At 37.5% G+C, this 20,888-nt stretch overlaps 1 protein-coding gene across 3 annotated transcripts in view; it reads right to left on the bottom strand.

The window, feature by feature from the left end:
- Eif2b3 (eukaryotic translation initiation factor 2B subunit gamma) overlaps positions 1-16,264 on the bottom strand; it is a 128,630-nt gene extending 112,366 nt beyond the window's left edge. For 2 of the 3 annotated variants that reach the window (XM_047566686.1, XM_047566704.1), the window contains exons 1-3: positions 16,119-16,264; positions 13,269-13,426; positions 9,501-9,646 (exon numbers count right to left, since the gene is read on the bottom strand). In XM_047566686.1, the coding sequence (XP_047422642.1) occupies positions 9,501-9,646; positions 13,269-13,416 (294 nt within the window). In that variant the 5' untranslated portion in view covers positions 13,417-13,426; positions 16,119-16,264. The remainder of the gene's footprint in view (positions 1-9,500; positions 9,647-13,268; positions 13,427-16,118) is intronic. The other variant, XM_047566695.1, reaches the window with a different exon arrangement.
- Between the last annotated feature and the right edge of the window lie 4,624 nt (positions 16,265-20,888).

The following is a 20,888-nucleotide window of genomic DNA, read 5'->3' as shown; positions in this document are numbered from 1 at the left end:
AGCCCCAGCCCCAGTATATTTTTTAAAAAGGGTAAATTTTGCTGTATGGAATGTTATGCCTCAAAAAGCCTGAGTAAAAACAAAATAAAACAACTTTCTGAATTGTACATTTAAAATGTGCATTCTCAGCCCGGGGATGTAGCTCAGTGGTAGAATGCTTGCCAGGAATGTCCAAATCCCTGGGTTCAATCCCAAGTACTGCAAAAATAAATAAAATAAAATGAAGTAAAATGGGCATACTTTATTGTACGCAAGTTGTCTCTCAATAAAGTTATTTTAAAGAAAGGATATACGATATTAGTAGACTGGTTTGATTATATATAAGTCATCATCACTGATTTAATAAAAAATTATAATGTAACCATTATTGGTGAGAATAGGAAAGAGGGATATTGCCTGTGTACATGAGGTGGGTGATAAGTGAGCTAAATCCTTATCCTCCAGAGTAGAAATTCAGCAGATAGTATCTAGAATCAAAAATTAAAAAAAAAAAAAAATAGTACGTAATACTTAAAAATACTGAGGGAATTATCAGAAGGAAAAAAAAAAAATCCGAAAATAGTTGCCTCTGAGGACCAGAAAGCAGGAGTGAGGATGGATAGTGAAGGATACCCTTGTTCTTCACTTAAGTCTTGTAGGCTTTTTGATTTTAAAGTTTTATATATATAGTAAAACACACACACATACAATACATATACATATTAAAAAAACACAAACTGTTTTGCCTTGTTTTGTTTTGTTTTGTCTTGTTTGTAGTGTTGGGGACTGAATCCATGGCCTTGTGCATTGTAAGCATGTAGTCTACCACTGAACTACATCCTTAGCCCTAATCTGCGATTTCTCTCTCTAACTTGGTGGAACCAGGAATCAACCCCAGGCTTTACGCATGTTAGTCCAGTGTTCTACCACTGAGCTACACCTCAGCCCAAGATTTTAAGAAGTAAATTCTAAAACATTAGAAGATATTAAATAAGACTGAAATAAATGGAGATATACACTACATATATGACTTTAGGAAGACTCGGTATTGAAGGTGACCTCAATTTATATATAGATTTAATGTAACTCCAGTGAAAATTCCAAAAGTTCTGTGTAGAACTTATAAGTTCTATAAAAGAACAAAGTATAGATAAGATACTTAAGAAGAACAATGAGGTAAGTGAAGGACTCTACCAGTATTAAGAATTATTATAATATTAGAGTAAATGACTATGGTATTAGTATAGAGAAAGACAAATAGCTCAGTGAAACACAATGCAGTCTCAAAACATACAAATATATACTAGATGTATCCAGGACATCACAGATCAATGGAGAGAATGAATGAATTATTCAGTATAGAGTACAGGACTAACAGACTATTAATAAATAAAATACAAAATAAAACTGTATAACTATTTTGATACAAACAAAAAATCAATTCCAGTTTCTGAGGAAGATCTCACCTTTCCCTTTGAAAAACCATTTTCAGACAAAAATTAGAAATAAGATGATAGGCAAATTCCATACAAAGTTATTATTAAAAGTAATAATAAAGTTTAGAATAATATTCCTATAGACAATGACAAGAGAAAAACAAGCCCATAAAACAGATGAAATCTAGAGACTAATACTTCAAAATAAACTAAAGTAAAAAAAATGAAAAAGTGAACCATAGTATAAATATGAATTAGAAAAGTTAGAAGTGAGGTGAATTAGAAATTTTAACAAATCACTTCAGAAATAAATAAAACTAGGAAGAATATGTGTGCAAATAAAACACAATTCACAATGCCTTCAGGGAAATGGAATGTTAAAAGGAATAAAATCCTAAAATTAAAAAAAGAAACAAAGAAACATAAAAAGGGTTTGAGGCAAAATAACAAAAAGAAGAGAGATGCAATTTCAGACGGTCAAATGACTTGAGAGAAAACAAACAGGGACTGTTGGCAACGATTACCAACAATGATTCACCAACAGCTGCTCACATCACAAAATGAAAGGCAACCAGCCTCAATTACATGCCTCCAGATGGAAAACCACACCACCACCTACGAAGCAGTCTTGCCAAAAAAACTCAAACCTGAGTTTAAACAAGCCTCCAGGTCCAACTACCAATTTACAGAAAATATACAGAGATAAACACTTATTAAATAATATCACAGTGTTGCAATCAACTGAATGCAGACCTGAAAACCACACAAGACAAAAGACCAGTTTTTTTAACAAATACATTAAAAAAGGAAAAAAAGAGAGAGGAAGAAGGAAAACCCATGAGTTAAGAGGCTTAGGAGACATTTCAACCAATTGTAATGCATAGTCTTTTTTACTTCTTGAGTTAAATAAACATTAAATAACATGTTTATGTTTATAAAGCAACTGGAAACTCAAACACTGATGGGTATTTGATACCAAAGAATTATTATTTATTTGTTTTTTAATCTTTTTTTGATGTGATAATTTTTAAAAAGCCCTCGTGTTAGCAATATATTCCGAAATATTTACAGATAAGATAAAATAATATGATGTCTGGAATTTGCTTCAAAAGAACATGGGATGGGGGCTGGGTTGGAGCTTGGGGGAAGTGCGCTTACCTGGTGTGCATGAGGCCCTGAGTTCAATCCTTGGCACCACAAAAAAAAAAAAAAAAAAGCAAGTTGGATGGAATAAGATTTGCTATAGGATGTTAATTTATGAGGCTGGATGATAAATACATGGGCAATGTTCTGTTTATATTTAAAATTTTCCATAATAAAAAGTTAAAACAATAAGCATGTCTGGTTCACAACTGGTGTTTATTATTATTATTATTATTATTATTATTATTATTATACTGTGAATACATATTTGCTAAATTAATGAGTTCATATATGAAATACAATAATGGAGAAAATATGAAATCCAAGAATATTTGTTATCAATTCCAGTTCTAAGAATGGAGCTCACTCACCCAGGGCCTGGGAGAATGAATGAACCAATAATCTCTCTTGATAAGTCAGGGAAAAGTTTGGACAGCTGAAATAAAAAGTGAGAACCAGTAAATCAGTAAAATTGTGGTAAGATACAGCAAATGAAGTAGAAAATAGTTTCAGAAGGATAATCCCAAATGAAATGTGTCCTTTAGTTGAAAAAAATGTTAGCAAATGTGGTATCCAACTTCAATATTCTATAAGCAAATATGAGGGGGGTTTCTACATATGAGTAGGACTGCACTACATTTAGCAAATGCAAGGTAAAAAGTGATTATAAATTAAAATGTATTTTAGCTGGGTGCAATGATGCATGCCTGTCTATAAGTCCAGTGACGGGAGGCTAAGGAAGGCAGACTGCAAGTTTGAGGTTAGCCTTGGCAATTTAGTGAGACCTTATCTCAAATAAAAAGTAAAAAAGAGCTGCAGGGTGGGAGGGATGGGGGGAAAGGAAAAAAAATAACAGAATGAATCAATTACCATTACCCTATGTAAATGTATGATTACACAAATGGTATGCCTCTACTTCATGTACAAACCGAGAAACAAGATGTATCCCATTTGTTTACAATAAAAATGAATTAAAAAAAAAAAAAAAAAAAGAACTGCAAATGTAGCTCAGTACTAGAGCGCCCTGGGTGCAATCCTCGGTATCACCAAAAAAGAAAAAAAGAAAGAAAGAAAGAAAGAAAAACCTAAAAAAGTAAAAAAAAAAAAAAAAAAAGTGAATATATTATCCTGGTCTTTCTCTAAGACAAGCAAAAAGATAAACAGGATTACTTCACATTAATATTTGGGGAACTCAATTTGAAGGAAGGAAGATGGATAAAGATAAAAGCTAATAAACCCCAAACTTATATTACCTAAAATCTTACTGAAAACAGACCAAAAGAGTCTCTAAACGTTTAGGACACTCTTTTGTGGGCAAAGGGAAAGATAAATCAATGGGTTCCAAGGGCCATTTCTTTTAAACCATGGCACACCCTGTGGGTGTAACTTTCTCCTTTAGAGAGGTATATCAGATGTCCTTTAGCAAACTGGCAAACTACCTTTGCAGGCTGTCTCACTTTCTTCACCTGTTTATGTGCCTTTCTACTCTCTTCCTAAAAGTTTACATTGATCCCAACCAGATAGTTCTGAGTTTGGGCTTAGCCTGGGTTTTACTCTGTTCTTAACAGGTATTTGGGAATCTCTACAGGTCAACTTTGTTGCCTTCTATTCCAGGTTGGAAGGTAAGTTGATGTGAAGCCAGCCCTATAATAGGGAAAACCAAGTAAAGATAGCAAGACTTGCTGACCAAAGTCACAGACTGGAAGAAAGCCCAGAGTTAGGATTGTATGTAAGGATGCTGTATAAATGATGTGGAAGTAAAGAAGAAAGTGAGGAAAATAAATGAGACTGGGCACAAGAACTTAGTGAGAATTCTGATATTAGGTGCAAAGGAAAGGGGAAGGAGTAAATGATCAAAGGTGTGAGAAGAGAGTTGGGTGCAGCAGCACACACCTGTAATCATGACTCAGGAGGCTGAGGCAGGAGGATCATAAGTTCACGGTCAGCCTCAGCAACTTAATAAACTTAGTGAGACCAGCTCAAAAAAAAAAAGGACTGGGCTGGCTGGGCTGGGGATGTAGCTCAGTAGTAAAGCACCCCTGGATTCAGTGCTCAGTACCAAAAAATTTAAAAATAAATAAATAAGTTGTAAGAAGAGGCAACAACTTTGAGAATAAAATGTCTCTTTGGTAATTCTATTAATAGTGGCTGCTTATTACTTCCCAGTTAAGAGCTAGAGGAGTGAAATGATGTACAATGAATCAAAATGCAATCTGTTAACAAAAAAAAATGCAGTCTGTAAAAATAAAAAAATCAAGAAATAATAAAGAAAAAAAGAAAAGCTAAAAAATAAAATGCCTGAGGTTCGCTTATTCTGAAAAAATAAAAGAAGAAATATTTGGGCGGGGGGAAGAGCTAGAGGAACTCATTTGCATGGAACTCCCAGGATCTCTAATTCTAGACTAGAGGAAAAATAATATTTCTTGGATTTAGGGATTAGAGAGCAAAGAGAGTTTATATCTCCATCCATAACTTTCAGACAGTAGCTAAAATAGACCCCAGGAAGATCACTAAAAATTCTAACTCTTTGCAAATCAAAACAAGATACAACTTTGTACCCATTAGGATGGCAACATTTAAAAAAAAAAAAAAAAAGGACAAATAACAAGCATTGGCAAGGATGTAGAGAAACTGTAACTCCTGTGCATTATTGGTAGGAGTGTAAGATTGTACATCTGTTGTGGAAAATAGTACATCAGTTCCTAAAAAAAAAAAATATATATAAATACCTATATAACCTAGCAATTCCATTTCTGGGTACATACCTAAAAGACCTTTCTGAAAGCAGAGTCTCAAAGAAATATTTGAATACCCATGTTCAGAGTAGGAATTCTTCACAACAGTCAAAACAAGGAAGCATCCCAAGTGTCCGCTGATGGATGAATGGATAAGCAAAATGTGGCGTACACGGTATACAATGGAATATTACAGTCTTAAAAAGGAAGAAAATTCTGTAATGTTCTACAACATGAATGAACCTTGAGGATATTATGCTAAGTAAAATGAACAAGTCATAAAAAGACAAATACTGTATAACTCCACTTGCATAAGGTAGAAAAGTGAGAAATCAAAAAATCATCAAGTAGAATGGTAGTTGCCAGGGGTGAGGGACAGTTAAGTTCAACTGTTTGATGAACACAGTTTCAGTTTTGTAAGACTGAAGGTATAGAGATGGATGGTGATAATGGTTGCATAATATTATGAATGTGTTCAATGCCACTGAACTGTACACTTTAAAATAATTAAAATAGTAAATTTTGTTATATATATTTACCACAATTTTTTAAAAATTGAAAAAAAAATCCTAATTTCTTTAATAAAGCTGGCATTAGTTCTTGTGGAAGAATAAAATTCTCTTATTATCCTAAGGAAGCTCCCTATTCCTCCCTAAACAAATAAGCAGCAGCACTCTAGAACTCTTAACTCTTAACAGTATTGGAAATCTTCTCTTTAATCAGAAACACCAAAGCCCACTTGGATGGAAACATATAAATGCAAAAAGAGGTTAAAAAAGTGAGTGGAAATATATGTACTGGAGGTCCTGGCCAGGACAATAGGGGAAAAAAAAAAGCAAAAAGATTAAAACTCATTTTATTTGCAGACAAATGATGATGTATAAAGAAAATCCTAAGAGACTCTATATTATAACAAAGTCACAGGGTACATGGTCAAATTACAGGAAACATCAATTACATTCTATATATACGCAATAAACGATTGAAAGATGGAATTTTAAAAATACCAGTTACAATATCACTAAAAGTATTTACCTAGGGTTGGGGATATGGCTCAGTTGGTAGAATGCTTGCCTCAAAAGAACAGGGCCCCGGGGTCCAATCCCCAGCAACACACACACACACACACACACACACACACACACACACACACAAAAGCAAAGTATTTACCTAAATACATTTTTGAATTGGGCTCAATGGTGCACACCTCTAATCCCAGTAACCTGGGAGGCTGAGGCAGGATGATCTCAAATTTGAGACCAGACTCAGCACCTTAGTGAGACCCTGTCTCAAAATAAAAAAGAAAAATGGCTAGGGATGCAGCTCAGTGGTAGAACATTCCTGAGTTCGATCCCCAGTAATGCAATAAATAAACAAAAATTTACCAAAATGTGTTCAAATCCTCTACACATTATAAAATATCTGAAAAAATTAAAAGAAACTTAAATATACACACACCATGTTGAAGGACTGGAAGATTCACAATGTCAAATCTCTCCAAATTATTCTACAGGTTCAATGCACTTCCAATCAAAATCCAAGAAAGCTGCTTCTTTTTTTCTTTTAATTTTTTTAGCTGTAGATGGACACAACACTGTTATTTTATTTATTTTTATGTGGTGATGAGGATCGAACCCAGTGCCCCACATGTGCCAGATAATCACTTCACACCAAGTCACAACCCAATCCTCAGGAAGGCTTCTTTATAGAAACTGACAAGCCAATTCTAAAATTTACTTGGAAATCCAAAGGAACCAGGATAGCCAAAACAATATTAAGAAAATAATTGGTAGATTTACACTACCTGCTTGTATGACATACGGTAAAGTTAAAATAAGACAATGGTACTGAAGTAAAGATAGACCATAACCAATGGAACAAAACAGAGGACAGAAACAGACTACACGTAAATGGTTAACTGATTTTTGACTAAGACACCAATGTAATTCAATGGGGAAAAGCAAAGTCTTTTTAACAAATGGCACTGATGCAACTGAATATCCAAATGGAGAAAAGATAAATCTTTATCCCTACCCTCAGGATCACTTAAAAATTAAATCAAGACAGGTCATATATCTAAATGTAAAAGCCAAACTTAAAGCATTTTTAGAAGTAGAGTAAAAGAATATCTTCACAAACTTTAGATAGACAAGGATTTCTTAGGACACAAAAGGTAGTAATTGTCAGGTATGGTGGCATATGCCTCTAATCCTAGTTACTCAGGAGGCTGAGGCAAAAGAATTGCAAGGTTGAGGCCATCTCAGCAAGTGAGATTCTGTCTCAAAATAAAAATGGAAGGGATTAGGGGATGTGGCTCAGTGGTAGAGCACCCCCAGGTTCAATCTCCAATACCAAAAAACAAACAAACAAACAAACCAGGGTAACAGTCACTAAAGAAAAAAAAAAATCAGTAATAGCTGGGCACAGTGGCACATGTTTATAATCCCAGCAACTTGGGAAGCCGAGACCAGCCTCAGCAACTTAGAGTGGTCCTAGGCAACTTAGTGAGACCCTATCTCAAAATAAAAAATAAAAAGGGCTGGGGATGTGGCTCAGTGGTAAAATGCCTATGGGTTCAATCCAAACCCACCCCCCGAAAAAAAAAGGGAGAAGAAGAAAAAAATCGGTAATTTATATTTCATCAGCATTTAAAACTTTTGGTCATCAAAAGAAACCATTAAGAAAGTGATAAGACCAAGCCATAGACTGGCAGAAGAAAATACATCTGACAAAAGATTTTCAACTAGAATATATAAAGAATTCCCCTATAATGGGAATAGGACTGGGGTTGTGGATCGGTGGTAGAGCACTTATCTAGCATGTGTGAGAAACTGGGTTTGATCCTCAGTACCATATAAAAATAAATAAATAAAATAAAGGCACTGAGTCCATCTACAACTAAAAATATTAAAAAAAAAAAAAAAAAGAATTCCCCTATAATCAATAATAAAATGGCAAATGGCCCAATTTAAAAATAGGCAAATGCTTTGAACAGATAACTTCATGAAGATATCCAAAAGGTTGACAAGCACATGAAAAGGTGGTTGACATCATTACTACCAGGGAAATGCAAGTTAAAACCACAATAAGAGGTCACTACATGTACATCCACAAGGAATGATCAAAATTAAAAAGACTGACAGCACCAAATTTTGAAGATGTGAAGCAAATGGAACTCTTATATTATATTAACAGAAGTGTAAAATAATATAACCACTTTGGAAAACTGATAGCTTTTAATAAAGTAAACCCTACAATCTAGAACTGTACACTTAATATCTATGCATTTTGCTGTGTGTAAGCTACTCTCAAACAAAATGGGGAACATGTACATATTTGCATTAATTTTTTGTTCTTTAGTACAAAGGTAGGTTAAAAATATTAACACATCTGTTTGCAGTCACCAGAAATAGCAGAGAAAGTTTGTCCCCCAATTCAAACAATACAACAATATCACAAAATCTGAATTTTTTCTAAAGGTCATCCATTTTAGAACAATTCCATGGTGGGTCCGTCTCAGCTTACATGCTATAAACCACTGGGGACACTGTTCTCCTATGTATATGCTCCTGTTAGTTTCTTAATAAAAAGAGAGCAAAACTTCAAATATCATGAGAGGTCTCCTCAATGCCTACCCTGAAGTACTGGGGATTAAATGGTAGCAAATGCTTTACCACTGAACTACACCTCCAGTCCTTTTTTTTTGGTACCAGGATTGAATCCAAAGGTACTTAACCACTGAGCTCATTTAGAGACAGGGTCTCACTATGTTGCTGAGGCTGGGTTTGAACTTGTGATCCTCCTGCCTCAGCCTCCCAAGTGCTGGGATTATGGGCATATGCCACTGTGCCTGGCACCTCCAGTCCTTTTTAAATTTTATTTTGAGACAAGGTCTCACTAAGTTGCCCAGGTTGGCCTCAAACTTGTGATCCCCCTGCCTCAGTCTCCTGAATAACTACAACTAAAGGTATGTGCCATCATGCCCAGGTTCTGTCTTTTTTTTCTTTTTCAAAAAGATGTATTACTACTGAAAACCACAGACTGACAACTAAATGTCTAAATCATAACAAAGAGTAGTTGAAGAGTACATGGGCAGCAAAGTATGTGATGTAAAACCGTATTTTAAAAAAATTTTTATAAACTGTAATACACTGGGAAAACCATTTATTATTTAATTTCAATAAACATTAAAAGAAATAATTTTCACCTTAAGTTTTGGGTATATGTAGCGCAGAGAATCTGCAGTTCCCATGTCAGCTTCATCAGCAATGCACACAATATCTGGCTTCATTTTCATCTTGAATTCTGTACATAAAACCTTTTGGACATCCCTGGTTGTAACCACAATGACTTCTAAAGTGTGAAAGAAAAAAAGAAGGAAAAATGCAAAACTCATTCATTTAGATAAAAGTTTCAATTGGCTGTGGTCTGTTTCTAGGTGTAATAATAACTGCTAACGTTATTGAGACTTTTCAATGTGTCTAACATGCATTCTTTCAATTAATTCTTATAACAATCTCACTTTTAAAATGAAGAAACTTGCCCGGTGTGGTAGCACACACTTGTAATCCCGCCTGCTTGGGAGGCTGAGAGAGGAGGGAGGATCACAAGTTTGAGGCCAGCCTGGACAATTTATTGAGACTGCCTCAAAGTAAAATTTAAGAAAAGGGTGTGGGGGTAGGGGGAGTACTGGGGTGTAGCTCTGTTTCAGAGTGCTTATTTAGCATGCATGAGGCCCTGGATGCAATCCTCAGTAACACACACACACACACACACACACACACACACACAAAGAGGAACCATGGACTAAAAGACTTTAAGTGACTTTACTCAGGATGCAATGGAATGAAGACAAATTCACGTCTGGCCAGACATAGTGGTGCATGCCTGCAATCCCAGCAGTTAGGAGGCTGAGGCAGGAGGATCACCAAGTTCAAAGCCAGCCTCAGCAACTTATTGAGGCCCTGAGTAACTCAGTGGGACCCTGTCCCTAAATAAATTAAAAAATGGGCTGGGGATGTTGCTCAGTGGTTAAGCACCCCTGGATTCACTCCCCAGTACCAAAGGTAGGGGGAAAAAACCCCTCAGGTCTGTGTGATTAATATCTACTTATACTATATACCACTTTTTGTGGATGTAAAGAATTCACAAGACCATTCAACAAAACATATAAATGTAATCTTAAGTCTTCATTTAGTTCTAATAGTTATCCCCACTTCTTACCAGGTAGCCATTACTGCTACACTAAGGATTAAATGAATCCAAGAAGAACCAATTTTCACACAACAGATATCTTCACCTTATCCATTTATCAATCAAACAATGACAGAAAACCTGGGGTGTTTTCACAGATCTTTGGTGAGATAATGTTACTGATATCTGATGATCTGATTTTGGCATCTCTTTAAGAATTCCCACATGTTCCATCATAGTGCTCCAGATCACAATGATCCCTCCCTTTCACTGGAATCACTCTCTTTGTTTTTAATTTATTTTCTTCCTCTCTTTTTCTTTAAAATCATTTAACCTTCCTTCCTTGATTCCTTCTTTCTTCCTGTTCTCAATTTAGTAACTCACTCTTTTAGCCAACAAATATTAATATATTTAACATGTAAAGGACATATAAGCACTGAGAATTCAGAAAGGAACTTAACAAGGTTTCTATTCTCAAGAAACTTAACATGGAGCTGGGCAGTGGCACACTCCTGTGACCCAGCTACTAAGGAGGCTGAGGCAGGATTGCATGTTCAAGGCCAGACTTGGCAACTCAGTGAGACCATTTTTTTTTTTTTTTTTTTTTTGAGGTACTGGGGATTGAACTCAGGGCCTTGTGCTTTCGAGGCAAGCACTCTACCAGCTGAGCTATTTCCCCAGCCCCTCAGTGAGACCATTTTAAAATATAAAAATAAAAAAGGGCTGGAGATGTAGCTCAACTGTAGAATGCCCCTAGGTTTAATCCCCACTACCACAAAAAAAAGAAAATAAACTGAATATGGAGAAATTAAACATGGAAAGATTACCTAAAGAAGGCTTACTAGTCTTAGAGATGGCCTTTGAGATAGGGCAAGCATTCAAGTTCAACAAAAATTTCTCAAGTACAGCTGGGTGTGGTGGCAAACACCTATCACCCCAGTGGCTTGGGAAGCTGAGGCAGGAGGATTACAAACTCAAAGCCAGTCTCAGCAACTTAGTGAGACCCTAAGCAATTTGTCAAGACTGTCTCAAAGTAAAAAGGACAAGGGATGTGACTCAGTGGTAAAGTACCCCTGGGTTTATTCCCCAACACCAAAATACATACATACATACATACATACATACATACATACACACATACATAATTATTTTAGTACATACTGTCTGTAAAATGCTGACAATACAGAGGTGAATTAGATACAGTATCTGTTCTTAGGGAGATTACAAAGTCTCCCATACCATTAACTATAGTACAAAATAGTCCTTGAGAGGTGCCAGGATAGACGAACAAAGAATCATGGATACATAGAAGACACACCAATTAATGCTGTTAGGGATTTTGAACAGAAGGTAACATTTCCATAGGTTGGAGAGATTTGAAGTACTATAATGGGAGCAACTGCTACTAACTGCTACTAACTGCTACTGGGACAGTCTACTAACTAGATCAAGATTCTTTAGTATAGAGGGACACAAAAGTTAAGTAGGACTATGTTAACTTCCCTCTATAAAATCATTAACAATAAGAAAAGAATGATGCTAGGAATGGTGGCATGAGTCTAATCCCAGCTACTCAGGACACTGAGGCAGGAGGCTCATAAGTTCAAGGCCCAACTGGGCAACAGAATAAGACCCTAACTTAAAAAATGGGGTAGGGGTAGGGGAGATGATGTATCTCAGTGGTGGAGTGCTTGCCTAGCATGTGAAAGGCCCTGGTTTCAAACCCTACCACTGCAATAAAAATAAATAGACAGAAAGACAGGCTTAGCTATTTAAATTTAAGAATTCTACATTTAGGAGGCACCTCCCCCACCAAATTGTGAGGCTCAATGAGAATTTTCTATGAAGGAGATATTAAATATATTACAAGGCACACTCAAATATGAACTAAAGGTATTGTAAAAGTAAAAAAGTAAAAAGAGTTACAGAAGGCAAATCCATAAAGAGTTACTACAGGAAAGTAAAATATTTTAAACTAGGCTAAAGTGTGTCACAATCACCATCTGTGGGATCAAGCTCTAAAAAGAAAATCTCTAAAACATCTCTCTCTCTCTCTCTTTTTTAAACATATCTCTTAACTTTAATGTCATTTAGACCATTGCACAAAAAAGTCTGTGGGTTTGTGTCAGGAATGCAACTAACTCTCATAGCACAATGACCACTGGATCATGAGGTTGGACCCCAGAATATGGCATCCTGATTTGTTATACCTAGCTGGTATTCTAATCTGTTCAACCTACCCATAGGACACTAGACTCAATGGGCTAAAGCTGAACATTTTCTTGTTTCAAACCTGATGTCTCACATTCCTTTTCCTACTTAATAGCATCAGCATCTATGATACCCAAGCAAAAGTAGAAAGAACTTTTCCCACTGGTCTTTAAGGTTCTGCAGAGCAGGGCCTGAGATGTCTTTCTAATTCTGTATTCCCATTCTTAATATATTACCTGGCACACAACAGATTCTACTGCTAAGGAAAGTACTGATCGTGAAGCACTTGGAATCCTAAATAGCTCTTTCTGATAACTTTACATCAGATCACTGAGATAACTTTACTTGGATCACTGAGACAAGATCTATAACAACAAAACTTAGTACTACTTTCTCAACCTTTGTCACATAGCAGCGGAATACTCCTTTGTTCCTAATTTAAAAGTGGACAGAGTCCAGCAAACTTTGAATCTTTTCTAATCATCCTCTCTCAACCTTATAATGCTAACAAATCACTGGGACGAAACACTCTAAAAGTTTTTTATGAGTGCAGTTCATTGTCATTGCTCACCTTCAAATCCAACACGCTCAAGCAGGTTCAATGGGTACCAAATTAAAGGTTTGTTCCCAACTGGAAGCAGAGGCTTGGGAATACTGGAAGTCAGGTCTGTCATCCGAGAACCCCCACCGACCGCCATCACTACTGCTTGAAATTCCATTTTTTAGAAACTGCAAAGAAACAACAGGAAAAAAAGATGTAACAAAAATCAAAGGACATACAATACTAACCCATTTTTCTTCAGGTTACTGATACCCACTTATATCAGATGTATCACTTCCAAAGTTAGTTACCATATGACTGCAAAATACACACATCATCATCATCTTTACCATACTCTGGTCAACACAGATACTCAGGTCTATTATCGGTAAAAGCAGGGGTATATGAATGAAAAATATCTGGCTTGGCCCTTAGGTTGTTCACAAGACAGATTCAGTAAATTACAATATACCACCATTAGTGCCATGGCAGGAATATATCCAAGAAACAGTGGACACAGGATGAAGGGAACACCTGTTCTTCCAAGAAAACACAGGAAGGTAATGCTCAATTTGATTCTGAAGAAGAGTTTATTGAAATGATATTTTAATTCTTATTTCTTAAAAACATTAAAAAAAAACAACTCAATAGAATTAAAAGTAGAAACACAGGCATGTTAATCTGAAAGGTATAAAACAGACTGAAGATTCCTCTAGTATGTTCTAGTCTTCTTATTACCCCTAGTTATAAAAGCTATAAACACAAATGTAGGTTTGTAGTGTTATTTTTGTGTGGTACTGGGTATTAAACCCAGGGGTACTCTACCACTGAGCTACATACTCAATCCTTTTTATTTGTTATTTTTGAGACAGGATCTCAATAAGTTGCCCAGGTTGGCCTCAAACTTGTGATCCTCCTGCCTCAGTCTCTCAAGTAGCTGGCATTACAGGTGTGTACTACTGTGCTGAGCAAATATAGGCTTATATGTGAACCTACATTTGTAGAATCCAATTACAGAAACAATCTAAGTTGTTAATTCCTTTTTCAAACTCAATGTAATAAAAAAAGCAATTTCACTTGAAAAAGAACCTCTTTATAGCAGCTACCACAGAACAGAGGCACAGGAAAAGGTCATAAATCCTGATGATATAAATTGAAAGATTTTTTTAATATATATATTTAATATATATATTTTGTAGATGAACATAATACCTTTATTTTATTGATTTTTCTGTAGTGCTGAGGATTGAACCTAGTGCCTCACATGTGGTAGACAAGTGCTCTACTACTGAGTTATAACCCCAGCCCCGAAAGTTTTCTTTAACTTACAACAAATGATGTAATCATGTGCAAACTGCAATGTTTAGAAAAACAATCTATTTAACACCAAATTAGCAAATAATGCTGCACCTTGACCATATACTCAGTCCTGGGCTCCCTACATCAATATCTAAAACCCAGCACTTAACACCCAGTATATCCAAAACATAAGGTGAAGATACGGTTCACGCACAAACTTGAAGACATAATTATTTCCAATTCAACAAGCATTGCTTCATATCAGAATCTAACCTTCACTCTGGCATTATACAACTTCCATGGCATTTGAGGTTGTGAAAAAAGCACTGAACCCTTAAGAGTCAAAAGATCCAAGTTTAAATTTTGGTTGTGCCACTCACAGATGGTGTGGAGACTGACATTTAAAATTATCACCGGCACCTTCAGTTTTTAGAAGAGAGCCTGGTGGTTAAGTTCACAGATCCTAGAACTCGTAGACTCAAAAGATCCTCGTGCTCCAGCATTTACAGTAGCTGGGGCTGCAGGCACACATCACCATGCCCAGCTGCACTGCTATTTTTGCTTTATAGGTTCCCTTTCTCCCGTGTCTAGTAATCTACTACAAAGCTTGTAAGATTCAGCTCAAGAATCATCTTCCCACAAGGCCATTCCTAACCTTCCCATGTCTCTGGCAGAAGGGATTCCTGTTCCCTATCTGCTTCCACTCTACTCACGTACAGATTAGCTCAACCTTTACAGGCCTTACTGCACATGTGTTTAATGACTATTTAAAAATGAGCTCCCTGAAAGTAGGGATTGTGTGCTGTCATCATTGTATTACCAGTCAGATGCCAGGCATGCAGTATGTATGGAATCAGGATCCCTGAACCTCACAACAGCCTCAAGTAAGAGTCAAGCTCAAACAAGCACAGAGTAGCATTAGAACCCAAGTCGCTGGGATCTGAGATTTCTGCTCTCAGTGAGTCTCTGAGTGAAGAATGGTAACCTGGGAAGTAAGAACAGTTATGAATATAACTAACCATGTTAACCAAGCGAACTATCAAATGTTTCAATGTCAAGACTCTGTAATGGGAACCAAGGCAATGAATCTTCTAGCCTCCCAAGCTTTAGAAGGAGTGTTCCCGGCTTCGCAGACGTGCCTCACTGCCTTCTCCGGCTGGGAATGTAAGAGAGGCCATGGCATCATAACTGAGCGCTGACTGAGGGCAGGGACCTTCTTACATCTCCATGTATTTCATTGCTCTGCACCCAAACAACTAAAGGTAGGTTGAATAATTGAAGGTCTGAGGTGGGAAAAGTTCGGGCATGGTGCTCAGGGCGTCTGATACCAGGTCTGGTGCTCGCTCGATGTAACTCTCCATCCCCGAAACTCAGTTTCTCCATCTGCTGTACAAAGTAGTTGGCTCGAACCCTCCCCAACCTGCTTCTAGTGTGGACACTTGGCTCCATGGCCGTGTGAAGCAGGGACTCACACTAGTCACTTCAGGGCGCATCACCCCCTTCTGCCCTTTCCGGTCCACCTCGACCCAGCTCGGCGAGTCCCTATAAAGGGGGGTCTCCAACCCGCTCCGCGATGCTCACCCGGCTCAGCAGGCTAGTGCGCGGCCCGGCAGGACAGAAGCCACGGCTTTACCTCAGCTCCCAGCGCGTCGCAACCGCTCCCAGCGCTCCCCACGCTGCCGCTGACTGACAGCCCAAAAGCGCAGGCGCGCAATAGTCGAGCAGATCGATGCTGCTGGGCAGACTCACGGAGAAGAGGCGAGCGCCGAGCAATAGATTACACCGGGGAAGCGCACGCGGCGGAGAAGAGAAGGGGAGAAAAGAGAAGGGGGAGGGACCGGTGAACACTGGACTGCCCTAGAGCCTCCTGTCCACTACAAAACGGTGTAGGGTTTCGTCAGCGCTGTCCTCTCGTTCATTAATGTCCAACTCCCAACGTCCACCGAATGTCCCGCCCGGAGCAGGGTTCCAGGAACCTAGATGGAACAGGTGAGAGTCTTTTCCCTCAAGGAGTTCCTATTCTAGGACCTGGCTCCCACTGCCACTCTGAAAAGAGAGCTCATTGGATGCCTCAATTTTTGGTTAGCCAGTTGCGGGGAAAAATAAAAAAACACGGAGTGGCGCAAGCCTGAAATCCCAGCAGCTCAGGAGGCTGAGACGAGGATCGCGAGTTCAAAGCCAGCCTCAGCAAAAACAAGGCGCTAAGCAACTCAGTGAGACACTGTCTCTAAATAAAATAAAAAACAGGGCTGGGGATGTGGCTCAGTGATCGCGTGCCCCAGAGTTCTATCCCCAGTACCAAAAACAACAACAACAAAAAAATCCCCCCCCCCAAAAAAAAAAAAAAAAAAATCCCAGGTTGGGGAGATAGCTCAGTTGGTAGAGTGCTTGCCCCACAAGCATAAGGCCCTGGGTTCAATCCCCCAGCACCGCAAAAAAAAAAAAAAAAAAAAAAAAAAAAAAAATCCCTGAGATCCACAGGGCTTCTGTGTGTGAGACGGCTAACAACCACTGTGCCAATTTTGGTCATCCAAATAGCGAGGGAGGGAGTCAGCAAAGGCCTCCCTGAGAACGTGACACTAAACAAGAATTCAAAGAGATTTGAATCAGGCGGGTCTTAGGTAACCTTGCAAGCAGACTAGCCAGCAAGTACAAAGACCCTGAGACAGACTACATTCTCAAAAAAGAGCAGAGTCCAGTGAGGCTAAAATGAAGTAAGCCGGGGGAGAGTGAATGACTGTAGAAAAGGTGAGAAAGGTAGTGGGAAGAAGGTTGAGAATCCAGATCCTGTGGATTAGTGGGTTATTTTGAGGGTCTTAAATTTTGATGTGAATGAGTTAGGAAGCTAACAGATTGTTGAGCACAGGAATATAATATGACAGTGTTTTAAAAGATAATTCTGGTGGCTGTTTTGACAATAAACTCCCTAAAAGCAAGGAAGGAGACCACTTAAGAGACTGCAATTGATTGAGAGATACCAAAGGCCTAAGTCTAGACAACTTCCACAATTGTGAGAAATAATAATAAAATAATTGTTGTTCTAAGTACTAAGTTTTGAGGTGGTTTGTTAAGCTACAATAGATAACTGAAACAACAGCTGGTCTCTCCACACATTCCTGCAATTTCCTAATCTTTTGGAAGTCTCCTTTTTTCCTATATGTCTCTCAAAACCCAAATTTCTTTAGTTTCCTGCTAGTTAGGAGGCACAGCCTAATTTCTGTAATAAAAATAAAGGCAATTGACTTCATGGACTCAATATTTATTGTCTAATATATGACAAGCAATGTCTTAGAGCTAGGTGCGAATACAGCTGTCAATAAGAAAAATGGGACATGTAATTTTCCCCAGACTTTCAGCCAGAATAAAAGGAGCTCAGGAGAGAGGGCAGAGAGGACTGAAAGGAAGAGGAGGTCATTATGAACTGAAATAGAATTCCATGCATGTATGAGTTTGTTGGGATTAACCCAACTATGTGTAACTATAATGCTCTAATGAGAGGGAGAGAGAGAGAGAGAGAGAGAGAGAGAGAGAGAGAGAGAGGAACTCAGCTTAAATTCTACTAAAACAAGTTTTAAAAATACCTGAGGCTTGTATCTACAAAATGGGTTTATCCTTGCCTCTCCTTCACTTTAAGATGCTGGTGATGATTATTGAATTATTACTCATTTTAATTCAAATATAACAGTGTGTTGGCAAAGAGGAGCTATGGAATAATTGATTCAGCCACAGGAGGCCTGAAACCTGACTACCCCTTCCTTTCCCAAAAGATTGTCCTTGGTATTAGCTCCAACAAGAATCAGAAGTCTTGGGAATTATGGTATGGGTTTTCATGGGATGTTTGTTTTTGCAGTGCTGGGAAATCAAACTCAGGGTCTTGCACATATTAGGCAAGTGCTCTATCATTTGAGCTACACCCCAGGCTCAGCTACATCCCAAAACCCTACAGCTTGGCTTTGAGCTAAGAACTAATTTTAAAGTAAGAATAGCAGTCAGTCCATATCTGTCATACATTTTAAATGTTCATGTTTAAATTAGTGAATGCCTTCAAGAACTAAAGGGCTTTCTCTTCTAGTGGAGGAAAGTAGTTGAGAGATTACTTCAGTCTATACTCACTTTAAATTACTCCCATAGGATAACAATTCTCAGTTTGATCTCTGGACTCTTTACACTCTTTAAAATGATTAAAGACCTCAACAAGTTTTTGTATCTATTGATATTTACCATATTAAAAGTTCAAACTGAGGAAAATATTTTTAAGTTGTTAATTCATCTTTAAAAATAAAATAATAAGCCAGGCATGGTGGTGCCTACCTGAACTCCAGCTACTCAGGAGATCGAGGCAGGAGGATTGCAGGTTTGAGGCCAGCCTGGGCAAACTAAGCAAGACACTGTCTCGAAATAAAAAATAATAAGAAAAGAGGTGAGGATGTAGTTCAGTGGTAGAGCACTTGCCTAGCATGTTCAAGACCCTGGATTCAATCCCTAGTACTATCACTCACTCAATCAATCATATGGTAAATATTTTAATGAAAAATGTAACCTATCAAAACAAAAAATTTGGCAAGAATATCATTGTTTCATTTTTTTTTTAAATTTGTTTAACATCTGGTTTAATAGAAAACAGCTGGATTCTCTCTTCAACTGTGATACATTGTTAGGTCGTTTGACCTCACACAGATACAGAGATGGAAAACAGAGGTTTTAATAGCCTTTTTGGATAACTATATGTGTTCATATACTATACTCCACCAAAACTTAATAAGTGGTGGTTTGTTGAAGGTTAGTTGCATATAAAATCTGAAATTATATCAGTTAGCATTTTGTACTCTGTTACATTAAAATACCTGCACCTTTTTTTTTTTTTTTTTTTTTTTTTTTTGTGCTGGGAATTGAACCCAGGGTCTTGAGCTTGTGAGGCAAGCACTCTATGAACTGAGCTATATCTCTAGCACCCCCCCTTTTTTTTAAATAACTGCACTTGGAATGGACATTTTACCCATGCATGGTTTTGCAACTTGGCATATTGATCATTTGTAAAATATTGGTTCCCTGAGTTAAGCAGATCTTCCCAAAGATGACTCATTTACACAATATAAAAGAACCACATTTGTTAGTAATATCACCATCCATCTCGTCAGAAAAATTCTTAAACACTGAAAGTTGGCAAGCTTCTGATGTGAGATACAAGTTTTCTAAAATTCTAATTTTCTCTTGAAATCTCAAATATTATCATTGGCAAAAAACACTGGTAGTGGTTTTCCCTGAAATGACTAGCTCACTTTATTTTGATAAATTTTCAGTCATAGTTTGTCAGTTGTTCTGACAAATATGTAAATATGTTGTCTGAAAAAAGGAGCCATTCAAATCACAAGTCCGTCACACAAGAGCTTCTGGAGCTAACTACTATATTTCTTTTGTGTGCACAGCAGTGTTATATGCACACTTCCTTCATGAAAGACCCTCTTCAGTGAAACTGACTTTGCTTTATTGTTTTTCATTTTTTTTATATATATATTTTTTATTATAAACAAATGGGATACATGTTGTTTCTCTGTACATGGCGTAAAGGCATACCATTTGTATAATCATAAATTTACATAGGGTAATGTTGTTTGATTCATTCTGTTATTTTTTCCCTTCCCCCCACCCCTCCCACCCCTCTTTTCCCTCTATACAGTCCTTCCTTCCTCCATTCTTGCCCCCCTCCCTAACCCTAACTCTAACCCTAACACTAACCCCTCCCACCCCCCATTATGTGTCATCATCCACTTATTAGCGATATCATTCGTCCTTTGGTTTTTTGAGATTGGCTTATCTCATGTTTTTCATTTTTATTGCAAGTGTGTGGCAGTGAAGAACACAATAACTCTGAGTGCAGTGTTGGTGTCACTGCTTTAAATATAAAGACCCCGCAGTTTTACCCACCACTGATTTTGCACTACAGGGCAAATACCATTATGATGGCAAAGGGACAAAAATGTTTCAGCATTATAATGAAAATAGTTTTGACCCAACACATGCCCAGAAAGGAGTTGGAGATCCCCAAGAGTCCATGGAGGACACTTTAAGAACTGTGGTATTACGGGAGTTTTTTCTTCCTGGTTCCTACTGCTTCTAGTACTTACATTACGGCACTTACCATAAACAATTATTACCACCTTTTCCAAGTCCTCTCTATCACACTGGAAGACTTTTGAGGATAAGGGCTGTATCTTATTTGCTCTCAGGACCTAGCTCAGGTCTGGGATGTGCTAAGTCAATAATCTTGAATTAATTGAAAATTTCTGCTATATTTTCTTTTAACCTCCCATTTGATGGTGGGAAAACTGGGCTGAAAGCCCAGGTCACTGT

This window comes from Sciurus carolinensis, chromosome 1, assembly GCF_902686445.1.
Source record: "Sciurus carolinensis chromosome 1, mSciCar1.2, whole genome shotgun sequence".
Taxonomy (NCBI): Eukaryota; Metazoa; Chordata; class Mammalia; order Rodentia; family Sciuridae; genus Sciurus; species Sciurus carolinensis.
The sequence above is the reverse complement of the archived record's forward strand: the minus strand, read 5'-3'. Positions and strand labels throughout refer to the sequence as shown.